The sequence below is a fragment of the Ooceraea biroi genome, chromosome 2 (genome assembly GCF_003672135.1).
Source record: "Ooceraea biroi isolate clonal line C1 chromosome 2, Obir_v5.4, whole genome shotgun sequence".
Taxonomy (NCBI): Eukaryota; Metazoa; Arthropoda; class Insecta; order Hymenoptera; family Formicidae; genus Ooceraea; species Ooceraea biroi.
The window spans coordinates 9254578-9275369 of NC_039507.1; the positions used below are offsets into that span (position 1 = coordinate 9254578).

The 20792-nt window shown below is 40.2% G+C and overlaps 1 protein-coding gene across 3 annotated transcripts in view; it reads right to left on the reverse strand.

Moving 5' to 3' along the window:
• LOC105282466 (zwei Ig domain protein zig-8) overlaps nucleotides 1–20792 on the reverse strand; it is a 251689-nt gene that overhangs the window by 76331 nt on the left and 154566 nt on the right. For all 3 annotated transcript variants that reach the window (XM_011344424.3, XM_011344426.3, XM_011344422.2), the window contains exons 3-4: nucleotides 17735–17925; nucleotides 6806–6967 (exon numbers count right to left, since the gene is read on the reverse strand). In XM_011344424.3, coding sequence (XP_011342726.1) covers nucleotides 6806–6967; nucleotides 17735–17925 — 353 coding nt within the window. The remainder of the gene's footprint in view (nucleotides 1–6805; nucleotides 6968–17734; nucleotides 17926–20792) is intronic.

The following is a 20792-nucleotide window of genomic DNA, read 5'->3' on the forward strand; positions in this document are numbered from 1 at the left end:
CCTCGACTAAGTTTTGCCGTATGAAATGTTATGTAAAATTCGTTTATGAAAATGTCTGCGACGAAAGTTCATGATGCGAGGTCTTGTTGGCTCGTCTCGATGATTTTTCAAATAAACATGAATTGTGTGGATGTTGAATTTCATGCTACTACTAATACTAATGATCAGAAACGATTTGATGACTTGATATTAACCCTTAAGTAGACGCACTGGCAAAATTACACAAGTGGGTGCATGAAACCATCAATGATTCCACTTTCTTTTTAAAAATTTAAGTAAACCAAAAGGTATTAAAAACAAAAACAATGCAGTTTAATAGTTAAAGTTTATTACTTTAAGAAAAACAAAAAAAAACAAATACATTCTCTTTAAGTTAATAAAAAAGTAAACATTTTCCTGTATATACTGAGAAGTTTATATACTTAAAATCAATCTTGCACTGATTTCATGTATCTACTAAAGGGTTCAGATATTAAAATTACTCAAGCAGTCAGAAATATCTCAAATATGTTGTAAAACATGATCGATACATCTGTGGAAACAGATTAAAATGTCATCACACACAATTTATAGTTATATATTTTATTTGTGTAATACAATGAATTATTTTGCAGATATTGATTAGAACTGCATACAATGTATTTCTCGCTCGCATATTGTAAAATAGAACAATTATTTTAACATTTTTGTTGCTGATGAAAAAGAGCGTTCAATTTTGTAATGTTTTCATCGTTCTGGTTTTTTAACCAAACGGATACATGTGTATCGTGATGTACGTATTGCATCGACTACTCTGCTACAATGTTCGCATATGGATGGAATTTATAAGCGCACACAATTTGATTGTACAATTCTATTGACTTAGAGATCACTATTCGAGCTTTGTTAAACATCAGCTGTGTCGATCAATAGCTCACTCTTTTTTTTACACTTTTGATTGCATCTGGATCCTCTATCACAACTTTTTAGTATTCGGCGTTACAAATTTCTTCATGCCTGACTATCGAATCAAAACTCGGTTAAAATAAAGTTTACTCGAGAATAAATAAGATTGTGCTATTTATATGTACGATTCAAATTATTATTTAATTCTTAAAACCATAAAGCTTCGTACAATCTCAATTATTTGCAACATAAAAAAATTAAGACATCAGAAAGTGCGCTAAAAAGGAGCATTAATAATGTTCCGAAAAATAATCATCTTGCGCGTTATTTTAATTCAATATTAAATTTGTATTAATTATATTATTTTAGTTTTTATTAATTAAATTAAATTAATGTAAATAAATTTTATTAATTAAGTAAAAAAGATATTCTTTGTCGTCTTTTACTTTATTTTATTTTATTTCCTTATTTAAGTATTGATCGGTTTTCATTCTTCCAATCTGAACCACGTAGAACTCCGTGCTCGGTCATATGTGTATGTATGTATACGTGTGCCCACTTTATTAGCAAAATTATTATGCGTACACTCGCTCGCTTGAACACGCCAGCCGTGCAACGTTATACCTTTCCTATCATAAATTTTCAGCACGTAGCAGGTCCGTGCACGTGCTCACACGTGTTGTCTGTGCGCGCCGAAAGTTCCTACTGCGAAAATATGCAACGCTGATTCAAGCTCAATTAAACGCGGCACGTTAGCCGAACCGTTAATTTTCGGTTAACGCTAGAATAGCCGGATGGTTTGCAGGCGCGTACGCCGGAAATCGCCGGATTTCACTGTTGGACCGACGTGAAACCATGGTGGATTAGTTCTTATGAATGAACATCGGATACAAGACCCGTGTCGAATGATCCTTGGCAAATTGGTCATTGAAAGTTTAATGGATTTTTTTTCGTTCCTCATCTTCTTCTTGCGTTCCTCACCTTCGAAGAGATTAGTCGCGAACTATAAGAAGTCGTGATGGCTTTGCAAGTATTAGCGTGCACTGAAATGGGATGATGTAAAGACTGCGAAGATAAAAGAACAAAAGTCCTGATGTGCTTTTGAAATATTTCATTCACTGAATCATGAAGGAAATTATTAATTATTTATTAGAAAAATATGAAAGCAATGTGTATGTGTGTGTGATACATTTTTAATATGTTTATTCTTCATATTTTATCGTTATTTATATCAAAATTTTCAGATTATTATTCATTATTACCTCGATCCGATATGTGGTAGACGATAGTCTCTTAAATTGCAGCAATTGGCGCACACTAGGATTACGTATTCCGAGAGAATCGCTCATATAAACAATAATTAAAGCAAGGTCCAATTAGCGGTCACGAAAAGGATCTACCGAGAGATACCTAAATTGTTACATGATTCACGATCGATACACATCGCGCGGATTAACGAAAGCGGCCAGCGCTCGTATTTTAATCCCGATCGGGGCGAGATACCTCCCTCGCACCCCTCGGGGGTGCGCGCGTATCGTCGCCGGGTGTAAATCCCCGGACTTCGACCGAGATTAACTGCCAAATTTGACCTCCATCAAGGAATATCAGAATCTCGGTTCACCCCGGCGTTTCACGTCGCGCGGGCAAACGGCAACTTGGCCCGAAAGCTTAACGAGCCCTACGATCGCGACTACGTGCGCTTCGGCACGAGCCAGGGTGAGAAAGTACTTATCTTCAGCGCCGAAGGGACTTCCCTTACTGTGTCTCCCGTGAGCGACCCAGTTCTCGGTGTAGGTGTAGATACAAGCAATCTCAACCGGTGGAGCCGGCTGCGACCGAGACGGAGCACGCGATAAGCGCGAAACGAGCTTTCCATTACTTCCCCGCGAAAGCGCGTAAAAAGTTAAGTATCTTGACTTACGTACTAACATAACGGTTCCAAAGGGCACGCCTTAATTAATTTCTTGTTTTTTTCCCTATGCAATCGTCGCGAGGACCGCAATTAAACAACGGCATTTAAAGAATGTGCCGCTTCTTCCGGCATTGTCGACGTAATCGCAATGAAGATGCCTTGACGATAGTTGTCGGCCGCGTTGCGCAATCAAATTTTCCAGCCCGTATTTTCCAGCCGCCTCTATCCGGTGATAAGCGACGGACACATCCCAGGCACTGCACTCAATCGTTAAATGCAAAAGTGCCGGAGGTTTAAAGCTAAATATCTCGGCGTATCTCGTGCCTCGGTCTCGAGTCCGTGCCTCGCGGCGGCGTAACGATGAAAGCTGCAGAGCTGCATTTTATAGTTCGCGAGAACCGCAATTCTCAGGTGTTTTGATTATATTTTAAATATTATATAATGCACGCCATGCAATCGCAGTACAAGCCATGAATAAACATGAGTAAAACTGAAATAGTTACGTATTTTAGATCGTCACGTACGTAACGCAATTATTGAAACATGTACATATGTACGTAAGGGTGTGTAACGCGAAATTTTAAATATGCTTTTGTAATTTCTATTCTTTTTCAAATTGCGGAAAATATGATTCGCAGCGTTATTCCGGCAAACAGCGTCGAATATTTACAAAAGGAGTAAATTTCAACGAAAATTCACGTAAAAAATTCTCTCTACATTTTTTAAAGCTTCCTGAGAATTTCTCCTCAAATACACTTTACGCGTTCATCATTATTTTACCACACGGGACAAAGAAAATCTACAATTTCCTTTCGCGAATAGTATGGCAGGGGCTATTAGACGACTGCACGAACGAGCAAGAAGACGTTTTCAAAGGTAAAAACCGATACTGCAATAGTTGCAATAGTTGGAGCAGAGAGAGAGTTTCGCGTAAACGCAACTATCTACACACAAACACACACGCGCTGATCAGTGCGCATTATTCGTCCTTTAATTTTTACTGCGCTGACATTGCTGCAGCCCGCTTTCGATTACGCCGAAAGCTTTCCATCGCTTCATCTTCAATTACACTTAATCGTAGTTCGCAACGCGATCCTCGCAATAAAACGGTCACCGCAGTATATCTGCCGCTCGCGATTGCATTGAGCTCGTTGTTTTTCGCGCTGAAATATCTACAATGGCAAAGATAGGAGAAATCGCAAGCAAGAGAATTTTCTTTTTCTGCAACTCGCGAGTTTTTATTTATTCCCATCTTGATTTATCCAATCAATTGGATAAATAAATTATGTGATATTGCCGCTACAGGATCACGCTATAAGTTCACGGTAAAAAGAGTACAAGATGTAGCAATACGAAATCGAATCGAGTCGAGAAATGGTCTAAAAAATGTATGTTCCAATAGATTGATCGACAGACTATCGAAGTTTGCACCGCGAAATTGCCAAAATTAAACTTCAGCGGAGAGTCGAGCTTGATTTGATCTATCTTGTAAGTCTCTTATTGATCTTCTGGCTTAAACAGGATTATGATAGAATTCTGGATTGCTTTGGCAATTTGATTCGTAGAATGTACGCTTAATCTTACTTCAATTACACTAAAATATGCAGTAGTAAAGAGGTCGCCGTAGGGAAAAGCATCGTGTTTCGGTACGTCATATCAAAGTGCGTTCAGTCCAAGTAACGCATGTGGAATAGAGTACGTTAGAATTAACGGCTAATCCGTTATCTACCATAACGGTTCATCATTGCAGAACGCGCCGAGCAATCGCTCAGACATTTAATCGTAACCAGCAATGGCCTCCAATTGGTACCCGGCGATGATGAACCACAATCAGGGAATTGCACGATAGCCACTGCTTACGCACATACGAGGTGCATAAAAAGACTTATACACGTTTATACACGTTATTAATTAATATACACGTGAATCAGAAAGATATCTCGCCACCTCTTCGCAACGTATAACCGAACGTCCTTTTTTCCGGATAATTTTTCCTCAATTGAATCAGATAGACGTCATGATGCATTCAGTAATAACCGAACGCGTTATTGATTTCTTTTTGAATATGTTCGACGCATATTGTTTTATATTCCACTCATCGTTATAGTTATTGTATCATTCGGAATCATATACGATTATACGCATCTATGTATACAACGTAAAATGAATATTCATGTATAATAAAATAAAATCGAGATGGCCCGGAATAATACTGCAATATGTCGGGTCGCTGAATAAAAGAAAAACTTGTATTAAAATAATACACGTATTAAAAGAGTGTAACAATATATATGGGCAAAAAGATAGGCTCCATTTGTGCGGCCATCAAAATTATCTGGTATTTTTTTATTAATTTATTACATTAACAGATTACCGTAACCAACACCGCGTTTTATTCTTCTATACACGCTCATTCGTGCACTCGATATAATTATTAAATTATAAAGGTACAACCTAAATTTCAATGCTATAATCGGCTTTTAATATTACCTTGTGCATTGAATACTTATTAATTTTCATCATTGTACCTCGCGTTCAATTATACCATATTTGTTATCTCATAATAAATGGATCTCATCTGCTAATTATTTTACGTATTATTACAGTCTTCTAATGCATTAAACAGACACACGCACATATGTATTTATTACTACAGACACATTATTGTTTTACATGCCTGAATAAATCACTGCATTACGGAAATTCCGGTGATCAATTCTCCAACCCTTTTACCCGATATCGTGCAAAGAATATTGTTGTCTCTCAATCAAACCATTTGTTTATGATTAAACTTTCGTAAAGCCTACTGACTGCGATAATGAGCCGAAAATGTTCCTCGGATTGAGAGAGCAACTGCAGAAACGGAAGTTCTCCAAATTCACCGGAAAAAGTTTCGCGGCGGCGTCGTATTTGCGTCCGAAATTAACATAAGAGACTACCTTCACCACCCGGAACTTGATCCTCTGCGGAACTTGAGGGAGGTCAGGGACCACCGTAGATTTTCGGAGTTTACTCGACGTGTCGGATGCAGGCAAGCAGGCATCGTGTGTCTCGTTATTCACGCCGTCCGATTTCTTTCGCACGCTCACACGTTCACACGTTTTCCCGCGGGCTTGCCGTGTTTGCCATTCCATTAGCCAGAAAAATGTATGAATATGCAGCAAGAACTGTTCGCGTCATGCGGATTTGCGCGTTAGCGTACCCGCTGTAGCGTTTAATTATATCTCTGCACGAAGCGACGAGAGAAAAAAATTCTCTGCCTTTGTATTAATAATTCTGACAATTATTTTATATCTCCATACTGAGGGGAAGGGGAAAAAATTATATAATAATAGCAATACAAAGCTTGTACGAATAGAAATTCACTTCTTTTATCTTCCTGTTAATAATTTTGTTCCTATTGAATATCCTGCAATTATTATATAATTGTTATCACAAGTAAAAAGCGGGCTACTGAATGTAATGTAATATTAGACAGGGACTATGTGCCGTTTAATGCCCAATTAATAATGCGTACGTTGCGGCGAGCGTAATCAGTGATGCTTGAAATTATTAATAGCAGCATTTATCACTCGCGTTGTGTATATCCGGCATAAATCACCGATCATCTGTGCTCCCGTACTTTCATATAGCGTATTGTATACATATACATACATATTCAATTTGAAGGCATCAATTTGCATGTTACAATAGAAAAGCGCGTCTCGGGTCGTGCCGCGATCAACAGCGAACATCATCAAGAACAATAAACCACGGAAACATAGACACAATCAATGCAGCAACGCTCGTCTAAACGATCTATTAATTCACTTGTACTAATTTGTAGCAAGAAGAAAGAAAAACTGGAAAAGACAGACTAGAGAAATAATAAAGTGACACATAATAGAGTGGCAAGGTAGAGAACCGAAAGTTGGTATGTGCGGCATGTGGCAAAACTTGGGAGAATGCTCGTTAAAGTAAATTGAATTAATTAATCTGTAACGAGGCTCGTATGAAAGTCCATGTTACCTGACATTCGTACGTCCCGTTGTCTCTCTCTTGGACGTATTTTATTTGGAGGGTCCAATCGTCCGAGCCCTCGGGATGCAGCACTTGAAATCGCTCGTCGTTCGTGTACGTGAACATAGAGCTTGTTAAGACGTGAAAATCACGCCGCCGAATCCACGATATCTAAAAAAACACCAATAATAAAGAATACATCAGTATCAGATACATAACGCTGATGAATATATATAGAAAGTGCTATTTATAAACGAGTTTTATGACGAGAAACGAAAATTTTATGCATGTATGTAACAAATTTTTATAATGAAAAATCTAAACTAGTTTTTATAAATTTTTATAAGTTTTTCTCTTTATAAATATGTGAAATACATTTTAGACATTATAATATGGAAATAGTTTATTGCAGCGAGTTAAAATGTCGCGAGTAGATCATCAATATAATTTGACACACATGTCCTCTCACGACATAATATCATGGACATATATTGAACTCTAATTGAAACAAATATTATACCGACGCTGCCAGAACATATATTTGCGTTTGTGTTGATTGGATTAACATAGCAGCTGATTGGGTCTCATCCGAAAAATATTGTGTCAAGCATTTTTAATGACTCGTGACGGGCGTGTAAAATAATTATTTCTTCAATTACAATACGGCAACAATATGAAATATTTCGTCCTTATGTAATAATCTATACACTGTGTGAAATAGAAGAGAGATTCAATATAGGAATGTCAAGTTAAAACAATCCCATTAAATACATTGACGTTTTGTACAAATAAAGAGAAAAAGATGACCATATATACGAAACGGAAATATATTTAACTCTGTGTAACGGCTGTAATAAAATTTCGAGATAAAATACGATATTAAATCGACTGTGTATATATACATGCCTGAACGTATAAAGTCTGTTTTTTAATTAAATGCCCGAGAGGCTGCTGCAAAAACACAATTAAATAACGTAAATATTTTTCAAAAAAAATTAATTACAACTCAACTGCATCTGAATGAAATACTTTCTCCTTAACATAACGTCAAATGAAAATAAATATATATATATATAGTCTTTTTAGATGAAGAGAAAGAGCAAAATTCACAGCATTCCTACGTTTTCGGTGCACCGGTATTTGTGGTGGCGAATTAATTACGTGAAAATGTTTTATTAACATATATACGTCGTCCAAGCACACAATATATGTATAAGGAATCTTTTCTCTATTCAAATAAAATTAAGCAGAGTAAGAGAATATGTTAATTTCTCATTGTTTTTCGTAGATACGAGTATTTGAAGTAGTATAGATCAATCATTCTTGCGGCGTACGTATTCTACACGATACAAATAATTTTTATTGCATGGAAAGATAATTTATATTCTCGTATTTTCATTATCTCAATCGTTATTATTTAATGAGCAAGAGACTTTACAAAATGAAGTTTGTAGAGAGCTGGTTTTAGCGGTATATAGTAACTTTGTCAAACGCTACGATATATCTTGCGACCCGGACAAACTCCCTCCCTCCCTCCCTCTCTCTCTCTCTCTCCCTCTCTTCCTCTTACTCTGAGTACAATATTGCATAAATAGTAAAATTATGAAAGCCGGAAATACGACCCGGGTCGCCGGGGGAATGCGGCAGACCTGCCCTCATTCTCCTCAGACGGGCTTCCTGCTTCCTTCCCTTGCTGATACTTTAAGATCATTGCAGAAAGAGAATGCATAAAACATAAGGTATAAACCCGGTAGCCAATCACGGCGTCTGGATCGAATTGCCGTGTATGAATCATATAAATGGCTTGAGGTCAGATTAGATGTAGTAAACTCATACCTTTTATATTAATAATAAGCGAGGACAAGTAAATGTAGAGATTTTTCGATTCAATTAGCGTTAATTATTAATGTGAATATCTTTCTTTTATTTTGCTGTATGACTGAATAACTGAAATTAAATGCAGTGAAGCATTTAAGCGACATATATTAAAGATTTCACAACGGTAATATCACTTGCGCGCTGTAACTGTTGTCTCATGTATGCAGATGCAGAAAAATACACTGACTCAATTATGCGAAATCTGATATTTAACATAATACATGCAGTTCGTGTTTTTGGATTCCGTGCTTTTCTTTCGAAATAACAAGGACGTATTTATGAGGTTCGCATCTACGCGAACAATACGACCACGCTAAATATGTAAATTCCCGTTACGGTACCGTGTTTTACGTGATTGTATTAATTTACCGACTTTTCACGAATACCGGGATAACTGAACAAGACGCCCCGGCAATCTCGAGTGGCTAAACTTTACTGCAGCGCGCGATCGCCGAAGCTCTCGGTAGCAATCAAGTGCTTCAATGTTTCCGGGCATTCGGAAGAGATCGGTTCGTCCGCGAGCATTAAACCACTTCAGGCACTTCGATCGGCTTCAAACTTTAGATGGATGTGAAATTTCTCGGTAGACTAATTATTACGGATTTGCCTTCGCCCGCTTTCGACCGGGATACCTACACAAAAGTCAGTTGAATTTATTTCAGCAAAGGAATCAACGTGATGGACGCGAATGAACGAGTGACGTCTTTAAATAAGTAACCGAAAATCTGGTGTGATCTCATGTTACGCGACTCCTCATTAGATCGGTCTACATTGAGAGTTCTATTTCAGTTGAGTCTCTCAAGGCGCCCCGGAATTCAATTCCCGAGTCAAGCACCCACTTCCGTCGTCCACCTCGGCGGAAGACGGATACCCGCGGGTTTGCCGAAGGTCTGTCCTCTGTATTCGAGCACTTTCTTGCCCGCCTCGAGTTCCCTTTACGCTGGCAAGATTAAACCCGGATACGCCCCCTCTGAAAGTGACCCTCCCTTTTTTCTTCTTTGACCGTGGTCAAAAACGATCGGTAGTTTCATCCGGTGCCCGATTTCGGGCATGAGCGCTGGAGGGGGAGGGGGAGGGGGTTTGTTCCGACGACTCTCGAGGAGGAGAGTTTTGGGTGAAATACGGTACCGGATCCTGAAAGTTTACGGCGTCGAAATTTCGACGGAACAACCGACCAGGTCGATCCCATCGACGTGTAGGGCGCAGCGGTCTGTATGATGCATGTAGGTCAACGTTTCCCTTTAACGTGCAGCGGACCGTCGGTACATCAATTGAAAGAAGTGTGCCACAGTGTGTTGTGGTACGTTAGCGCATACCCGCGCGATACTTGAAGACACATATTTGGAGAGGCAACGGACGAACGGGAATGTATTGGCTTGCCTATACATGAGCGGGTAATACATGGATACACGCGAAAGCTATTTGAAGGCGTGTTTTTCTTTCTTTTGTACTGTCCAGCTAAAGCTCTACGTATTGTTCCATACACCGTAGCATTGAATAAGTTAATTTACTGAATTATTGAGCAATTATTGAATTATTGAGCATTAAATCGCGTATAATCACTTTTATCGGCGCTGATCGATGCATTCTAAATTTTGCGTAACTGTTAATTAGTTTTTTTGTAATAAATTAAGTAATTGCTTATGAATAATTGTAAATTAAAAGACCGATTTAATAAAATATTTTTTTCAACTGGTCTGTTATATATTAGGCAGTCGTAAATTTACTCGGTGAAAGGAATTGCGGTTTTGAAAGCAGATTTGTGATGGATACAATGAGTGACGTTAGGTTCGTGTAACCTCCACGGATGACTGACCACAACCAGCGCTTGGTTATCTCGCTAAAGAGTTCAGGTCAGGTCGGGTATACCTTGTTGTATGGCTTTTCAGTTTCTGTTTCATGCTACTCCAACAGCCTGGAACGTTATAGCTGCGGTATTTGCTGTGTAAAGTTTCGCGTGTAACCACAAATGTTATTTCCGAACATTGCACTATTTTGTCATAATATTGCACATTTTGATTCAGGTCAAAATATCTGCGAAGCAGATTAATTTGTAGTTAGATAATGATAAAGCTATTTCGCAGAACATGTATGTAGGTACGGCGAATATGGTCGTTAAATCAAATCCAGCGCAACTGTAACAGAATTATTACATTTACTTATACGCGCGATTAATGTTAATAAAATGATTGAATTTACTTTTACTATGTTTTGACAAATCTAATACGAAATGTGGCTGAAATCGCTCAAGAGATGATACAACTGTGTTGTGGATTGAAGCGGTTAACCATTAAAATGTTACGGACTTGATATGTTCCAGCTACACATAATTCGTTTAAAATGAGAATATTAAATAATTGAAATATTAAATCGATTTACAAAATTTAATCGCACTCTACGTAAATATATTTGGCATAATTAATATCCAATATACATATAAGTAAATGAAATAAAAAAATCGCCCATAAAAAGCAATACTGAAACAGAGTCCCAATGATAACGAAGTTATCGTACATCATAGATCAAGATAAATTTTTAATTTTCATCTTGTCTCCTTGGAACTAAAACTAACTTTGTTAGTTGATTTGATACAACCAGAGATTGTAAAACAAAATAAAATAAATTAACCTACTCCGATTTAACTTAGAAATAGTATAACGTGTATTTTCGTAAAGCGATATCGGATTTTCTGTATGCGATCTTCCCATATAAAGGGATTAAGCGTCTTACGTATGCTATATCCTGCACTTCACGTTCGCCAATATCGTTACGCGTCAAAGCTTCCTGATCCTAGTAATACAGAAAATAAGTCATCCCTTCGGTTCTCAGTTTGGGAGCGAAAGAAGCGTAATCCTCTCCGGACTACGTAGGCTCGGATGCCTCGGATTATTCAAGTTACAGCGCCGCCTTAGTATCGTTATCGCGCTTTATCAGAGACTGATCGCGCGTAATATGCAACGCACGGTATCTGACGGAGCAGGAATGACCTCGAGCTCGATCGCGCGGCGAAATCATTTTGGTTATCGTGGGCCTCGATCGGTCGTCAATGTCGGAAGAAAAAAGGAAAACTCGGGAGAGAGAGGAAGAAAGAAGAAAATACATTGCTATACGCGCGAAGGGAGCTAACGATAACGGGGAGAGTCTCCGCTCCGGCTTGTTGCGTGCCCGGCCTTGTTTCGTATCGCCGGCCGAACGGAACGAAGCGTGATTGCCCGCGTTATCGGGACACGCGAGAGAGATCGTCCGGGAGTATACGAGCGCGCGATCCGACGATAATTCGCGCGCCGGCCGGTCCCAGTCCCGCTGCCGATTGTTAACGCGTTAATGGAGTTACTAAATGCGAACGCGCGCGCCGCGCCGCTCTTGTAGCATACGCCCGCGCGTTCTCTCGTATCCAATAAACAAGCCAATAAAATTAACGGCCTTAGGCAGATTAGCACGCCGCGAGCGAAACACTGCCGCAACGCGCACGCTGCGACAATACGCAATGTCGTGCAATGTCCCGATCCATCTGGCACCTGGCTCTGATGTACTCTCAGGGGTTAAACCGAAGTAGAGCGGGAATGAGGGAAGAAGGAGGAACAAGAGCAAGATTTATTTTTACGAGACGGCACGCTGCGAGTAATTTTCTTATCGCGCGAACGCAATTTCGAGAATGCTAATTTCGACGCAATTTCATTTTATTCTACGCTCGCTGGGATCCATTTGTGGCGCGTTATAATTATACGTTGTGCTAATGACTTGTACAAAGTTGCAAGTCTACATTGTATCACATGTAACTGTATGTAACGTTAGGTATAACATTACAAATTATGGATTTGATTAGAACTTGGAGATCGGTTGAATCCTTGTCTAAATTAAAAATGGATAATCTAAAACGCGAGTATAATACTATAATAAAATCTAACAGATATCCGTGTGCAAGAAAACCGAGCTCATTTTACTAAGCACATTATAATGAAAAATAATTACCAACAATTATTTCCCTGAGTTAGAAGAAGCAACAAAGATGCGAGAGGCTGAAACAACGATCACTGTACACTAAATTAAGGATTAAGTACACGTCGTATTCGATGTATTACCAGAACCATCGATATTTCCTGAGCGTTTATTCGTCGACAGTATCCCAACACCCTAAGTATCCCTATACGACGTGCACCTTCGCCATAAACAGCCCAATAAAATTAACGGCGGATTAGCCGCCGTGGCAGGCGATGCGTTTGCTTAGTCCGCCAGAACTAGGGTGGACAATGGACCGACCTGTCGGATAACCCAAATCTGTCGACCGACTCCGGCTACCGGTGCTCGTTGCCAAGATGAGTGGTCGGCACGAGTCCATCGTCGAGGATCCTGAGGTCGGGACGTGCAGTTTCGGTTCAATAAATGATCGCATCTACGCTGCTTTCCGCATACAATCGTAATGAGGAATGCTTCCCTGGGAGACTACAAATCAGTATCTTGGAATCGATGCCAGTTTTGTAGTTTGCAATTCGATACGGGTAGATATGTCCCGCGCGTCTTTCCGACTATGTGTTTGCGCAATTGCGTCCCGCGATTCAGCAATGTCTGAAGCGTAATTCTGAAATGCGAAACGATGGTCCATTGAACTCTCAGAGTTTTATCTTCAAACGTCGCAGGACTATTTGATTCTGTGGAATTTTTGATGCTTTTGTTTTCACGCAAATCAACTTGGCGTGAATTATTATCAGATATGTTATTCGTTTTACTCTCCCGCCAATTACCGAAGCAATTTGCGGATTTGTCGTTTCGAGAGTCTTGTCGCATGATTTAAGAAACGAGCGGGCGACTTTGTAAGCGCTTTATAAGCACTTCGATAATTCGAACGAGGATTTTTAATGCTGTGATATACCGTTGAGAGCATGCAGCAACCTGGTCAAGTTAATCGTGAAATATGATTATGGCGCGAAGGCCATGTTCCCTGCAAATAACGTCGATTAAATATCGTCAAAGAAAAGAAGGGAGGGAAAAAAGAAGGCAACAAGACTCTTGAGCATTACAGCTATTGGTAGAGAAGGAAAATTGGGGCGAAATTGTTGATCGTCCGACGGAATAAGGGACGTCATTAAAGCATTAATCTTTCGCAGGATCCCTCTTATTGTGGTTATCGATTTATCGAACGACGCGCACAAGCGCGTTCACGAAATTAATGTCCGAAGACGGAAGTGGACCATTACGGCGACCAAATCCGTGGCTTCAATTCAACCGCGACGCGGGCTTCAAGACAAAGGGCCCTTGTCCTTCAAAGACATCAGATATCCCGCTGGGTTTCCTTCGCCCCGCACCTGCGTTCAACGGCGACCCATATTTCATATTAATTATGCTAGTTTACAAAATCGCATATTTCACGCGTCCCGCATGCGGTCCCATTGTGTGCTTTGGCAGAATCGATAGGAAGACAAGAGGTTGTTCTTCTAATCCATCAGAAAAGATTTCGAAGGAGCAGTGTGGAAAATTAATCGCTTGTGAGTATTTATATCTCACTATGCAGCGTAAATATAGTAAACTGTAAATATATCTATACTTTTTTTTTAATGTGACGTATTTACAATCGCGTATTGTTCTGGAAAATTAAAAATGCCATTTCATACCTTAATTCAGAATTGTATATTCTTATACTCGTATTTTTATCTCTATTTTATTGCTTCATGTTTGTCGGTTTGACATAAACCTTCAAATTGTCACTTAAAATGACAAAGTTACGTTACATCCTCGAAATATATGTATCTCGAATCGGAATGTTGACTTATTCATTATCATATTGAGAGTTATCTTTTTTTTTTAAACACACTTAAAATAAAAAATATCACGGTACGTTCATTTAAATACAGATATCTACTTGTCAAGAAAAGCAACTGCATGCGAATAAATCAATATTAATCATTTTAATCAATTATTAATTATTTTAATTTCGCTGTTAATTTCGATATATATTTTTTCATGCACGTCTCGTACACGTCACGGACTTATCTAGTCACTTTCGCGGTTCAAGTTTTATATCGACGCGAAATGGCTTCCCGATCCAATAAAGTGCGCTACGTTAATTATCGGAATTTCGAGAGGTAATTCATTAATATCGCTCACCGGTGATGCTGCGCGAATCGATATCGTCACTGTACGAAAGATGAAGAGAGGGATAGAGCTCTCTCTCTCTCTCTTTCACCAACGAGGAATCAACAACTAGATACTGATAATCAATTCTCTTCTCCATTTATTACGGTGCAACCTCCTTCGCATCGCGATTTCGTATACTCTTAGCGTCATGGTTGCCCGCCCGTGATCGAGAACAGAAAAAAAATCTTTCTAGACGAGAAATGTCGATGGCGGCGGTGCGGTTTCGTCGTCGGTGGTCTCTCTTTTTCTCTCTCTCTCTCTCTCTCTCTCTCTCTCTTCTCGACCGCTCTATCAAAATTACTTCGCGGCGTTCGACTTTTCGTCGCCATCAATCTTTCCTGGTTTGACTGCTAACGCGATAATGCAGTTACGCCGTGCGCTCCGGGTCAGGCAGATACGGGGCAGACCGACCCGTCGAATTCGTCATAAATAATTGAATTAAAAGCAACGACGTCGTAAGTGGATTTGCGGATCACCTAGCTGGCAGAACCTCAGAGTAACGCTGATTCACGATAGCCTCGTGAATGCCACGGGTGGCATTTTATAGAGAATTATTTCTCACGGGTCTCAGATAATCACTCTCACGAGAACGTTACGTCATTTCGGAAATCTCTGACATCATGTTTTTTATTATTTATACTTAACGGAAAATATTACAAACCGATATCACATGTGTAATGCTTCAAATGTAGAGCAGAAGACTGCTTATAAATCGTTAAACACTATCGGAATATCTTTATCTTTTTCATCATTAGTTACATATTTATATTTCTTCATATATTTCTTTATCTTTGATTCTTCAAACAACCGATACAATTTGTTAGTAGTATTTACATAAAAAACATTTTTAAAATGAAACAAGAGAGAGAGAGAGAGCTTGAACTTGTAACATTAATTTTATCTGAATATTATGTACATTGTGCATTGTGCATTGCTCCGGTAGCTTTGCAATTTTAAAACCATGACATATGATCTTTCTGTATTCAGAGCTTGTAAAGTTAAATTAGATGAGTTATATAAAGCTTCATAGTAATATTTCCTCAATACAAGCAGAGTTTATTACGTGGTAATGATCGAATATAATATTCATTAGTAATTTAATTTTGTTATTTCAGCCCATGGTTTATGAACTGAATTTTATTAAAATTGAGACGTACATTTTACAAACACACGTGAGCCGTGTTGTACTGTAAAACACGGAAATTTGTAATGTTAGCGCGATATCTTCGCTTATATTACGATTTAGAATTCGTAATTGAACAAAATCATTAAATTATATAAAATGATAGCAAACAGTTTAATTAGTCGCTCCAATAAACATTTAAAATTGAAAATCCAAGTAAATTTTATATAAACAGAAATAGCAATATAAAAATAAAATAATATTCTCTCTCTCTGTAAATTTTAATATATCAAAAACGAAAGAAAATGCAAAGTTAAATTTTGCTCAAACTATCGAACATATACCGCGCAAATGATTATCATATGTCGATCATAAAAGCCTGTCGGCTGTCGAAGCGAAAGTTCAAAGCAGTAGACTTTATTGTTGCTCAACAGCTTTGAACAATGGCCAACTTTCGGTTACCGAAATCCGATCTTACAGATTCTAGGATGATGGAAAGGATCCGCGACGGCTGACATTGTGTGAACTTGGTTCGCCGCTGTTCCACGTGAAAGTTCCTAAGTTCCCAGGTCCCGCGGACCAGATCGCCGATGCTGTAAGGATATCTTTCAGGAATTGGGGCGGATTTGTCGCGGTCATCGGCTTTTTGCCGGCATCAATCTTGCACGCTCTCGCGAGCGATTTGGCGTATCAATGCCGCGCGATATCGAATACGAGGGGTAATATCGACGCGCGGGCGTGCTGGAGAAGCGTTCGATGGTTCTTTATTTCGCCGCTTTGTTGCAGAGTATCGGCGGTCGTCGAAATAAAGGACGACAAAGAATAAAATCGAAGAAAGTCGAGAAGGTGTGCGATAGCAACGTCTCGACGGGCGCCATTATTGCGTCTATCCGTGTTCGTAGCACCCGTTTTCGGTGAAATCGCGCTTTAACCGGGATTCAATGGCTGCGTCACGAGATCATCGATCTCGCTCTTACCAGGCTGAAGTGTCGCATGGCTGAAGCAGAAGGGAGATCATTACGCTCGTGCACATGAATAAATTTGTAGAGTTGTTCCGCGAACGAGATTAACCCTGCGCTGTGTATTCGCGCCGTCGTTGCGTAGCTATTAGCATAGGTTCCGCGTGCACGCGTTATCTTTGCATGAATTATATTCGATGAGGGATTGTGAGCTGAGAATATTCCTTGCTGCCTGCGAAAAGTGATACTACATTACGACGTAATTACGACGATTCGCCGACGATATTTGCAAAAATATTTATGGTGAAAAGATTTAGAAACTTATCGTGCTGAAAGCGTGTCATGTGCTGAATCGTCTAAACGTATCATACTATTACTTATGTTTCTTGCATCCAAACAGTAAAGGAAAGAAGAGAGATGAACGGAACCAGTGACTGTCAACGCAAATACGACGTTAATCATGTCAAATGAAGATTCGCATCGACGACGCAATTATTCTAAACGAATTTCACTGTATCTTGAGGTACACGGATGCATCATCGCAAGTTATATTGCCTCGTAACTGTCATGATAGCGGCGCACGCGAACGTAAATTTTATGTCGCGTCTCGTTTTATGAGGCGTATAAAAATGCGCGTTAAGAACCACGACAGAGAGGGAGGCGGAAAAAAAGCCGCGCCTATCCAAGAAAATTGCGCAACGTTTCAGCGAAATCGGTTCGCCTCGAATTACTCGAGAGCTCCATTTAATTCCGACTTGACTCGCCCGTTCATCGAGGATCGATCGTTCCTCTCTCTTCGGTGTCTCTCGTAAGGGCTTCCAAGGGTTACGCGGTCGCTTTTCTTACCTCGGCATCGGATACGGTCCTCTCCGCCAAATTGCGAACTTTGCAGTGGAGGAAGGCAGTGCCGCCCAGCTGCACCGTGACGTTGGACACGGTGTTGTTGTCGTTCGCGTCGTTCACTCTCTGCAGCTCGTCGAGATTGCTGAACCAAAGGGCCCGCCAGTCCGAAGGTATGTTGTACGGTACCCGCCGATCTGCGGAAAGAAAGATGACCAGCGGGTGTAATTACGTTCATTTAATTAAGTCGATTGTCTCAGAGGGAGGGGGCAGGGAAAATCCCCGACGAGTGATGCCGCAATTACCAGCGAGGCTATCGTCGTCGGCTCGACTGCTGACAAGCAAACTTTTTTATCAGAGCAAAGAAAAATAGAAGTTATAAAGGAAACCGGCGCGCGAGAGTACGCTGAGAGGAACAAACACGATGGCAAAGCTACCGAACTCCGCTTGTTCCACCTCGGCCCTCGTGAATTAGAAAGTACTCGGCGCGCACGGTCGGACCCTCCTGGATTATCTTGTTATTAAATTTTTTAAGAAGACGAACCCTGGCTCTCTTCCCCGCGCGCGTCCACCGACTCATTTCTTTCGATGTAAATCACTGGGGAAATGTGCCGCGCGCGCGGTACAGGCTCGCTCGCACGTCCACCCCGTACTTCGTTTAACGCGTTAGCTACATTATTTAGCATCTTCGCTGCTAATTTATCAGTAGCCGTATACCTATATCGAGCACCGAAAACAAGTGACTTAAAAGTACTAGAAGGAAAAATTACTTGCTACCTTAGAAAGATTTCTTTTTTATTATTTGACCATTGCGCGTTAAATGTTAAATATTGCATACAGATGCTCGAAGAGTACATGCCGCAATATAATATATAATTTGTGATAATTTGTGGTCATTTGTGGAGAGAGTAATATTTTTATTACTCGATTTCGTACACATATCGATATTGAATCACGTAATTAATACGCGAATCCTAGAAAATAGTTGATAGTAGAATTTTGCTTTTACGTCAGCCGCGTTTGAACCTTGTGCGGGCGTCAGTTTTCAAACCCTTTGCCGTTGCTTATATGCCGAAAAAAGCTGCGTAGCGCGATTTAATTGAGCGCAGCGAATGGCAGATATCTGCAACATCAAAAGCGACAACATTTTGTTTTACTGCAGCCTCTCGCATCGCTCGAATAATTTGAGCACACGCGCACGCACATATACGCACGCATGTCCTGTGTCTCACTGGATAGAATTGCGTGCCGGACTCGAGAAAGAGACGCAAAAGAATTTTTTCGTGCGACGCGCGCACTTCGTTAAAATTTCCACGGATACGACCTATTTCCGGACGCGGCGCAGGTGATTTAGGATGTTTGCCCTCGACGGCAGATTACGATTCAAGGAGACTACGCCGTGGTGTGGTGAGCCCGAATGCGCCAGCTTCTCGTCCTGACCTCATTTGAATAATCCATGGATACGCGGTCGTGGGGCCATACACGCCTTTTACGCTGTTCACGAAAAAAAGCAGAGGAAGATGCGCGTGGTGGACCATGTTCGCGATGCGTTCTCAAAAACTGTCCGCATCGCGCTCGCGGAACTTTATGCGGATCATGTTGCTTCCGAAATTACAGTGGACCGACGGTTCTTCGGCAGTCGCTTTGTACGAAAAAGAAGTCCACGAGTCAAGTTTCGCGCTGAAAAAAAAGAAAGAAGCCGCAGTATCACAATAAAATGTGTATCTATTCTTCTACTGCAATGCTTTTTCATCTAGGCAGAAATACGAGATGGCCATTACAGTGTTTACATTGTTATTGTGGTAACAGAAGTTGTCGACTATCGTGTATTTCATCATTTCTATTTTACGTATTCCTATGCATGTCTGACATATTGGATATCGAATATCCAATTTTACCGAACTTGATCGATTTCTGATTCGACAAATTACAATAGAATATCTGCTCTCTCCTTTTAATAAGAAACATTGAAAATTAATACATACCAATTTGACTGATCGAATCGATTAGAATATTGACGTTTTCAGCAAGTACGGGAAATTCAATATAACTGTCCGAATGAATCATTAATCAAACAGCTGATATTACATGACTTAAGAAAATGATATATCTGTGAAAGTAGTTATAGACGCCGGATATAAATCTCCCTTCACTTTTACTTTAGTATAAATTACAAATCTTCGCCCTGATTTCAAGTCTGACATAAAAGAAAGTTGAAAAGCTTGTTGAAGTAACGCTTCCATTCTTCCTTGTCTTACGTTCTTATTGTTATTCGCGCGTGACTGAAAATCCTACAACAACAAGACTGCACAAGATCGCAAATTCGCTAAAAATATATTCGTGATGTGCATCATCAAAAATATAAACGGGAATGAGAAACAACACACAGCGACGCCGTTGATAGCGTAAGATGCATCTAGCGCAAACGTTCTTAATTCACGAAATGAATATGCACTGCGAAAAATCGAGTCCGCGTGATCCGCGCGAAGTAAGCGGAGAAGCGGCTTCCTCGTGAAGGGCGCACGCCCTTTCATCAGGGATTTGATTTGCCGGGGTTCGGCATGCTGAACATTCACCGCACACATCTCGGTTCCATCTTGCGCGTGGCTGTTGCGGCAAATCGAGTTCGAAAGCCCGAAAAGTAGCGAGCGTGTTTGGCGAGTCGCTCGTATTCATCAAAGCGCTACGGGGCGAAACTGAAATACCCAGGGCGGTTCCGACTCGCGCGTCAAATTCCGAAAAATCTTTTAACCGTAAAGCCTGTAAAAAGAAACGGCTCGAATGCGGGAAGTGAACAGGAAATTTAATCCCGCGGCGCGCTTGTGCGCGTACAGCTGCTGCAACCGGAGGGAAATTAGGCGGAAACTTCGTTGATTGATCAATGCTATTTTAATCGCGTAGGCGAGATTTCCCGCGGAAAAATATATTTTCATTTTCCACGTTGTTAGTGTTGTTAAGTTTTCGCGTGATCGTTTTTCTTTCTTTTGTTAGCATCGTATGAGTGCGCATATGGATTGATGATACTATTCCGATTCCAATAGCATTCTAAATACAAGATTCAGCC